This window comes from Hoplias malabaricus, chromosome 5 (assembly GCF_029633855.1).
Source record: "Hoplias malabaricus isolate fHopMal1 chromosome 5, fHopMal1.hap1, whole genome shotgun sequence".
Classification (NCBI taxonomy): Eukaryota; Metazoa; Chordata; class Actinopteri; order Characiformes; family Erythrinidae; genus Hoplias; species Hoplias malabaricus.
Genome location: NC_089804.1, coordinates 47345943 through 47355826, shown reverse-complemented (window position 1 = coordinate 47355826; position 9884 = coordinate 47345943). Strand labels below are relative to the sequence as shown.

The 9884-nt window shown below is 39.9% G+C and overlaps 1 protein-coding gene across 2 annotated transcripts; it reads right to left on the bottom strand.

Moving 5' to 3' along the window:
* Positions 1-1479: 1479 nt before the first annotated feature.
* On the bottom strand, positions 1480-9563 carry adnpb (activity-dependent neuroprotector homeobox b). Of its 2 annotated transcripts, none has more exons than XM_066671789.1 (4): positions 9153-9563; positions 6375-6491; positions 5673-5765; positions 1480-5528 (listed from the first exon to the last, which is right to left on the bottom strand). In XM_066671789.1, exons 2-4 carry the CDS (start codon positions 6480-6482, stop codon positions 2664-2666), a joined length of 3066 nt encoding a protein of 1021 aa, XP_066527886.1. In that variant the 5' UTR covers positions 6483-6491; positions 9153-9563; the 3' UTR covers positions 1480-2663. The 2 variants fall into 2 exon arrangements, with proteins under 2 accessions (XP_066527886.1, XP_066527887.1); XM_066671790.1 differs by lacking the exon at positions 9153-9563 and adding an exon at positions 8823-9108.
* Positions 9564-9884: the final 321 nt, after the last annotated feature.

The window sequence follows — 9884 nt, the reverse complement described above, 5'->3', positions numbered from 1 at the left end:
GGAATAATTATATCCTCAAATGTGTTTAGGCCTCACATAGGCTTTTATGGCAAAAAAGCATTGGACTCTGGAGAAGTGGAACCGCATTCTCTGGAGTGATGGAACTCAGTTCAGTGCCTTTGGGATAAATTGGAGTGTCAATCGTTATCCAGAACTAATCATCCAGCATGATTACCTGACCTCACTATTGCTCCCATTGCTGAAAGCCATAAAACCCTCTCGGTCTCAACATCTAGTGTAGAGGCTGCAGCAAAAGGCAAACTACCTATAGCACCGTTAATCTTGTGCTGAGTTACAGGGTGTCTACAAATATTTGCTATAAAATGTATGTATACAAATTGTATTGGACAGTAGTTATATATTATGAATCTTTAGTATTTGAGTAAAACCGAAAACGGTGGTGCATAAACACATTTTCACACAGTATCTAGTGAGCTAATAGTCTTACTCTTTTATGCCCTCACAGGATACTGGAATATTGTCATAGCCATCTCAAGACATAACTCTTCTATTTCAGGTTTATTTTGATATATGTTTTTGATCATGGTCTTGTTTTAAAACCCACTTTTCATCAATCATTGTGGGACATTACCTTTCAGCATTGTTAATATGTCATGGAATACAATTTCTACCCTAATCTTTCAACAATGTCTTGAACACTGGCTGCCACAATTCCCCAGAGATCCATCTCATCCTTAACAGCTGGGAAGTCATATTTCTCTTTATCTCTATAAAAATAGAGTTTGTGATATTATATATAATTCAATTCGTGTTTCTTTAGATCATAACTATTGATTTCAAACTTTTCATACTGCATATTCCATTTAAGTTTAATGTGTGGGGATGACCCGTCTATGTACATACAACAACATTAAAGTGGGCCCGTCAATCACTTCCCCCTCCCACCAGTCAAATCTTTCTTTGTCCTTGGCACAGATGCATGGGGTTCGTTTTGCATATCAGCAGTTCTTCAGATCTAGATTTCACAAAAATTCCTAACTTCAATATTTTAATAACATTTTGGATAAGTATATAGTAAAACATACTTTAGTTCTTTCTTTGTAAGCGGCGGTTATCATTATCCCTACTCAGTCACATAAATGTCACATTAAATAATAGTAATCAAGAATTAAAATGGGCAGTAACATGGCGCATTTCAATTTGTTCCACACCTGTGTTGTTTTTAATGCTTTCAACTTCACTGTTACCATCAGTCTGAGGAGTTGTGTTACTGCTTCTCACTAGGCAAACATTCAACTTTTCTTAAACACATATTGAGAAACAAGTTTATTAGTTTATTCCTGTTATCAGCAATTTAATTTAACTACTTGTTACAATACCTTGTAGGCTGGTTTTTTATGCTCGTCTTTGAGTAAGACTATTGTGAAGGTGAACATGGTTAATTAAGTTGAAATATAAATGCTTCTTCAGGTGAGCTAACTCGTTTATGCAGTGAACTGGCACTCATTTAATCTTTTTTTTTTTTTTTTACCCCTGACATAATGTTGACGTGACTCATGAGAGAGAGTAAAAAGGACAGGTGGGCAAGCAATCTGTACAGTATACCTTGGAAGAAGGGCAGTGGTTGATCCACAATGAGAAGCACAGTACAGCACTTTATTTTTCAGAGTTTAAGTGACAAATAAACAAACAAAAACAAAACATACAAACATAAAATTCAGATCACAAACTGAAACATACAGACACAATAAAATCAGGTTGATGGTGAATGCTCTCAGTGCATCATGAGCAGTAGCAAGAGTCATTTCATGGAAGAAAACAAATATTTTAACTGCTGAAGCCAAAAAGCAAGTCCCATTCAGCAGATGATGAACTGAACACAATTAGACTACAAAGCACAGCACTTCAGCAATTAGTCAAACTGCTCCTCATTCTGACCTCAGTACAGGTATGGTATCAGGGGAATCTGCTGTTGAACAGTTGAACAAAAGGTGTAACATTGCAAATGTAAAAAAAGGAATACTTCAATTATAAACAGTAAAAATCAAAAGCAAGAGATTATGTGAATTTTAATTTGCATCTGATATATAGATATATTACTTAGCAAAATGCTATATTTTGTTAAAAATTAACCATGAAGAATAGCCACCAAAAGTCACATCCATTAAGTGAACCAATGTAGAACATATGACCATCTAACGTGAGCACAAAATGAATAGCAAATCTCTGAGTACACCTACACCAACGTCTCCTTAGACATACCTAAAAGACTGTACAAATATACACTAACTATTCTATATGATTACATGAAATTCAAGAATACCTGTAATCCTATTTAATACTCATTCAGCCACTAAGCAGTGGCTAAACAAATATTAAGTACTAATGTGAACCTCTTGAAAAAAACAAACTGAAGGCAAAACCAATTCTTTTGTTTGGTGCATTTTCAGTGTTTTCTATCCCTACCCTTAAGAAAAGGGGCATTTTACCCTCAGTTCAGAAATCTAAATGAGCATTCATCTTTACATATTAAAAAATTGAAGTTTTTGCCCTTGAAAATGGCTTCAGGAAGTTTAGGAAAGCACATCCCACTGCTGCCTGTGACCACAGTCCATAAATTCAAGTGAGGCAGCATTGTTTGTGTCTGGAAACTGTAACAAATGAAGTGTATGCAGGTGCATATTTTTTAACTGTATTTAAAATCAGACTTGTTGCTGGCCAAGGCAGGTTCCTGATCCTGATTGTCCGAGCATGGTCATTATACTTGTCTGGCCCTCTTCATTGGGTCTTTCAGTTGTATCAATCTTGTCCATTGACCCATAGCCATTCTCTCCATTCAGGGTATCCTCTGGTTCAGAATCACTTGCACCCCCTTCACTTTCCATTTCTATTCCCATCTCACTTGCTAGTTGGTTGTTGATTTTAGAGTCTAAATTTTGTTGTTCTGCCATGACATCCTCATCTTCACTGTCTGAATCCAGAGAGATAGGCTCTGAATTAAGAAGCCCCAGAGGTCTTATGCTCATTTTCAGTGACTCACTGTTGTGATTTTCTAGTGTGGCCATTTGACCATTTGCATGGGGTGATGCTTTGGCTTTAGACTGCACTATTCCCTGGGGCTGCACATCACCATTAATAGTAACTGCTTCCTGATATTGTCTGATTGCACTGGCAGATCTACCTATGAAATCCTTTGATGTCCGACTTTCCTGGTCCTGACTGTGGCATTCAAAATACCACTTAGAATCAAAATCCATTGGATGCTGCAACTGTGCAAGATCATGCATTTTGAATCCAAGCAAAACACTAACATTTTGTGTTTCACAGTCACGAATACACCTTCTTCTTCGGTTTGCAAAATGGCTTGAAACGTCAGATTTCCAGAGCCAAAGACTAGAAGCCAGTTTCTCTACTTCCCTGCGTGTGGGGTATGGCTGCTGATTGAAATACTTTGAGAGGAATGCCTTGCGTGCCTCATAAGATTCATCCTCATGCCCCTTTGGGTCCAAAGCCAGTACAACAGGTTCTTCTTTTATCTGAACTGCAGCAGGCAGAGCATGGTCCCCTATCAAAATTCTCCGCCTCTTTTGGTCAGCTTCTTCCTCAGGGTGAAAACCAGCTCTTTTCAAGGAAGCACCCTGTGCCTTAACAACTCTAGATGTTGGAGCAGGCCTATTGTACTGGCCATTCTGAGTCTTACCCACACCACGGCAATGTACAAGATGCAAAGTGATAGTGGAGGCTGTCATATTGCTGGTATACACACCAAGGCAATGGATACACTTATAAGTTAGCTTTTTCTCCACTGGATGTACTGTCTGGATCACTTGGTGCCTCTCCCTCAAGTGGTGTGCAAGGGCATCCGAGATAGGGCCCTTGAGAATGGAAAAGCAGAGTGGGCAAAGGGTCTTTCCCACATCTCTCTTATAAGGAACAGCTGCCTGCGGTGCAGCCTTAGCAGCTGGGATCTCAGGGTGTATCTTTGGGATGCGTGACGTGGCAGCCTTGTTTGCTAGTGCTATGGGCGAAGCGTTGTTTTGGGCATGGAATGCCACAGACTCTTCAGGAGCATCTCGCATATTATAAGTAGTCACAATCAACTGGACATTCCTGGGGTTGCCCTGCTGAAGAGTCAGATCAAAAGTCAGTGGGGAGTCAGTGCGTACACCAACAGCCTCATTGGGATGTGACGCTCGCATGTGTGCCACCATCTTTTCGACGTCATTGAAAGTAGCCCTGCAGTGTGGGCATGACAGACCATGGATAAGCATGTGGTTAAGCAGTGTGTCGCTTGGAAGGTAGCGGTTGCAGTATAAGCATTTACTGGTGAAGTTGTGGATCTTCATGATGTAATTGGCCACAGCGGGTACTTTTTCTGCTTTATGCTCTTTCTCAAAATGTGAACTATACACATTTTCTGGAAACAGCTCATTGCAAATCGTGCAGATCTTCCATTTCTGTGTATAAGATGTACCCAGTGCAGATGCCCCTTTCTTAGGAGGAGCAGATGATACATTAGCAGCAGCTGCCTGAACTCTTGAGGTCAGTGAAGGAATTTTCAGACCCGAAGTGGATGTTGAAGCAGAAACTGAGCTGTGTAGATGGCTAGCAGAAAGGTGAGGTCTGGCTGTTTGAGAGTGCTGGGGCACTGAAAGCTGTGTACTCCCTGGCAAGGTAATACGCACTTGTTGTCCTCCAATGGACACAGATTGTGTGGTGCCTGGCTTCAGGCCAACTGTACCCTGCTTCAAGTGAACACCTGATAGGACCCCAGAGGAGTTCAAGCCTCCCTTGGGAATGACAATGCGACTCAACTGCTGAGCAGACAATGGTCGCACTCCACTACTCACCAGATTGCCCTTTGGTGTAACACCTATGACATTCTTCTCTCCCTGGGATTTAGGGGACACCATAATAACAGGTTTGCCACGAGGTACCACCACATTAGTATGTCCAATCATGGCTGTAACTTGGTAACCAATACGTTCATGGTCTTCAATGACATGCTGCACCAGTGCCTCATAGGTACGCGGAACAAAGAGACAACGCTTACAATGAATGGCTGTACTGTTGCTGTTACCAACGCCTGCAGTGCTATTAGAATCTGTAGTGTTCCCTGGGTCAGATCCAGCTGCTGATCCATTTGGTGTTGTCTTCTCACCTGGCTTGACCATGTATGGTGTAGCAACATGTTGGAAGTGTTCTCGATAGATATGCTTTCGAACCACATTATATAGTGGGTCCCTATAAGTGCATTTCTTACAGTAGTAAACTGCCTGCTCTACACTGTCTCGAACTTTATCCAGGCGAATACCATCCTTCAGGCCAGCTCCTGTCCCCTGGAGGCCACCAGGACTTTGGCGTGCCACATTGTTGGGCATGTGAAAAAGCCTGATGTGTGTCTCCAGGGTCTTCTTGTTCCCATTGTAAGTGCAATATGGGCAGTTAAGGAGGATACGATTCTCAAAATCCTCACTGTGGACATTACGAAAGTGGCTCTTGTAAGCAGAAAAATACTTGGAGGCGAATGGACAGCCTGAACAACAGAATGGCTTTGACCGGTACTCCTAAGACCAGAAAAAAATAAAAAAATAAAAAAACAAAACAACATAGAAGCTCAGTAAAACCCAAAAGAACACAGACAATGTAAAGGCCATTTTCTTGACCCCCCCCCCGTTCATCTGTGTATAGGTCAGCGTAGCAATTCTCACCTGTGTTTTGGTAAGTGAGGGATCCCACATACAAACATCATCCCATGTGGTATTCTTGATGTAGAACTCATTGGGCACAAAGTTTTTATAGTCCTGCAAGGGGACAAATCACCAAAATAATACATACATGCCATAATGATTCAATTAAAACAAACATAAGAAAGACATAATAAAATAATTATATGCAGCATTATTTCTAAGGTATAAGATATATTATGTGCAAAAACTAAATGACAATTTGTCAGTTATAACTTTTCCCCACAACTTCTCAATAGGCTTATGTATACCTACAAATTTGCTTCTTATAATATCACATGCTACATCACATTAAAACATGCTAAATTAGAACGGTAAAATATATAACCTCTTCAACTGATCACAGACTCCAATATTTTATTTCACTCATCCGTTTAGAGAATAACATATATATATATCAATTTCTGATTAATGAAGTTTGCACATAGCCCTTTAAATTCTTTTTTAAATATGGCAATATACTGACAATACAATAAGATCTTTGAATATGACTGCATCAGTTGAAACACCTCTAAAATAAATCACAAAGAATATCTTTTTTGTAAATGAAGATTTAATAGTATCTTCTTTAAAACACATCTTGTATTTTTTTCTTGGTGTTGTGATAATTGTATAAATATAATCAAACTCACTAAATTTTGTTCTGACAGCAACAACTATACTCACATCAATATGTTCTTTGCAGAATTCCAAGCCAATGTCCCCCAATACTTTCTTCACATTTTTCCTGGCTTTCCTTAAACTGCCAAGGTTGTTGACTGGTAGCTGAAACATACTGCCCACCTAAAGGAACAAAAAGTACAGAAGAGATTATTGAAAATTATGAAAAGAATTAAATATTGCAACACAAATTCTGAGCATTTTCAAAAAAAGTTTCCAAATGATCTGGTTTATATAGTAATCTGGGATAAAATTGTATGGTTTTGCCTTAAAAACTGTATATTCCTGTGAGGAATATTTCCAAACTTTTGCAAGAAATGTTACGAAATCTAGTAGAAGAATTATGGAAGACCCACTTTTGTTAAAACACGACATATGACATGAAAAATCAGCCTCTACAGAAACCATCTTTGGCAAACACATCACACCTTCAAAACTATATATTTTTTTCCTTTAGTCGAGTGATTTGCTAGGACGTAATAACTAAATGAATACTGGTTTGCCCTAAACTATGTTAAATGTTTATTATATGGACCTACTGCAGTACATCAATACTTAAACAATGCTTACAGGTATCAATCACAGCTTAACATATATCGCAAGGACCCTATGGCAACTTAACTTAGAAAGAAGAGCAACCATTTGAAACTTTCTCTAGGTTATAGTTTTGCCTGTTGATTAGGTATTTACACTAAAGACATAATGCAATCCATTCCCTGTAAATTAAATAAGTCAAAGGTCAGAAAAGACTCCAGTTCATTAAAATTAACTTAGCATTTAACTGAGAACAGTGACACATCCCAGCTTAGTCACAGACAAACATCTCTGTGCCGTCTGTACCACTACACTGACTAGTAATGCAGTTTTGTGTCTGGCATACAAGATTTCCTCTCCATGCCAGTTTTCTCCCATCCAAAGTAGATGGCGCTATAGAACAGCTCTGTCTCTTACATAAGCTTCTCCCTACTCTGCCTGCCCCTTTTCCATTCTGTCTTTTTTTTTTCCTGTGCAGTACCCTGAACTGCAATCATGAAATGGTGCCCCCTATTGAAGCAGCAGCAGTGGCACTGTGCAGATGTCTGCAGTGGACTCTTTGGGTGGGTGTTTTTTCCCCCCCAGCCTGCCCAGCTTATTGCAGTCTCCCAAAAATATATCTACAATTGTGATTTAAGAAGAACACAAATTTTAAACAAGACAAACTGGCTTTGGTATTACCTAAAAGGCCTAATCTCACAAGAGTAACACTGAATTAAAAAGACATTTAGATATATTGAAACTAGAGGATGAGGACATCAGTGAAGCACAGTGTTATGACACTTGCTTTTAAAAGGAAAGATGCATGTGTTTTTTAATAAATGAAAACAAACAAACAAACAGATGTTGACAGTGACAGACAAATCAACAGATGGATGGACTGAGAGAGATGGATAAGCAGACAAACATAAATCTTAACTAAATACGGAATACACCATATATTTCCAAGCATATACACTTCCAAGCCTAAATGAAACACTGATAAATTAGTCAACGTTAAAAACATAAGATGTACTCTTGATAACTTTGGAAAGTAATCACACCTCCAAATATAAACTGCAATGTATATAACCAAACCAAAAAATAAAATACCCAGTTACCATATAAAGTTCTGTTGATGAAATTAAACGGTTTCAAATGACTCAAATTCCATTTGTACTGCTCTATCAAAACAGGCATCATAGAGGGGAGTGTCAAAAATCATCAAGAACTTGTCGTTCGTCCGAGTGTTTTTTGATGACATCAAATGAAGAGGTCAGCTTGCTAAGGTGTAGCTTCACAAGGTTTAGTTTAGGACAAGTTCCTAATAGCTCAAGTCTCTCATAAAATTAAGTGGACATGCGGATAGGACAAATACTCACTTACAAGGTATATATGTATTTTATTGTCGCTTTAATTGTGAACTTGCCTGTGTTATAAGTGCATATTTTTCCTTTGCGTTTCTGTTCTAGTAAAGCACGATAACAGAACTGTTAATATTAGTTTCCAGTCATCCTCGTCTCGTCGGTTACAATGGGTTTTGATGGATGACTATGTCCAATCTCCTCAACCGGCTAACGTTAGCTTAGTAGCTAACCAGCTAAATGAGTCTAGTGTATCGGCCGGTTCAGTATGTACTGAAATGTTAACATACGACTTCATAAATATACTACGCTAAAGGGGACAATTACGGTGTAGTTTGGTTAAATAACGATACCATTTAACTCTTTAACTCAAGAGCACCATTTTTTATTGTTGTTTGTCAGCCTGCTCTTAACTATCGTTACTCACTTATGCTATCAGCAGCAGTAATACTGATTCAAAAGCTGGTTACCGATGTTAGCCAACATTTAAATGACTAAGTGCCTTTTATTCACTACGATTAAAGAGAGCAGAGCTTTACACGGCTTTATGAAACAGCTGTTGTTGGCTAACATGCACCTGAAGTTAGCCTCTTTTCAAATTCTCCGTGCCACCTTAAACGTTGCAGCGGTTCTGTTCTGGCTCCTGTGGCTGGAGCTGGCGAATAAGAGGCGAACTTCATCGTCAGTCGCGGAGGAGTCTAGATGTACCCGCTGCACAAATTAAGGTGGAACGGAAGATACGGATAAGAAATTAACTTCATCTGAAGCTACAATGTAACGTCTACTCGTGAGTGTTGCTCTATTTAAGGTGGGACGGAAAATTCGGATAAAAAAGCTAACTCGAGCGTCGTCCGGCCGTATCGGTATCGGACCTGAGCCTGACCGACAGACAGAGTCTTCTCTTCACCTGTCTGTGGAGAGGAATCCCGGTGAGGTAGAAGTGATGTCGCCTCGCAGTGCAGAAGCACACAGAGAGACAAAGCGGGCTCTCGGTCCCTCCTCCTCCGCTCCTGGGGCAGTGATGTCCGGGCTGAGCGCTGAGCGCTGACCCGAGGGTGGATACACCACGCCGAGAGAGGGAGCTCCACTCCTGTCACAGTCCGAGCCCCGAGCCGTCCGCCTCCACCGGGGATGAGCTGCTCCTCATCTAAAAGAGCTCATGCGTCTTTAAAGTCCTCGGATGAGATCTGTCTTGAGAACGATAGCTCAGTTATTCACCACAGCCAAGCGAAATCCTTCATTTAATTGAAAGCAATTAACTGAATCTCCCTATTAGCTCTTAACAATGCATCCCGACCCATAACATGTTCGGTCCAAAATGGCGTGTGAAAAAGGGCGGAAGTGACATGTGTGTATGATTATAATAAATAAAAAAAACATTAAGGCATTAGTGGTGAGAGAAGTCATTCACTGATCACCTCTACCTGTTCAGTTACAGTGCCCTCTTTAGCTTACCTGGAACTTAAAAAAGCTGGTTGTCTTCTTTTTTTTTTTTTCTTTTTGTTTCTTCAACGTTGTTGAATTGCTGTAAACAACCCCCAGCTGTAGTAACGCACAAAATATCAATAGGGGGCGCCTTCCCCTGAATCATGATTGGACAGAGCCGCATGCGTCAATTCTGCATCTGGTATCTACCCCC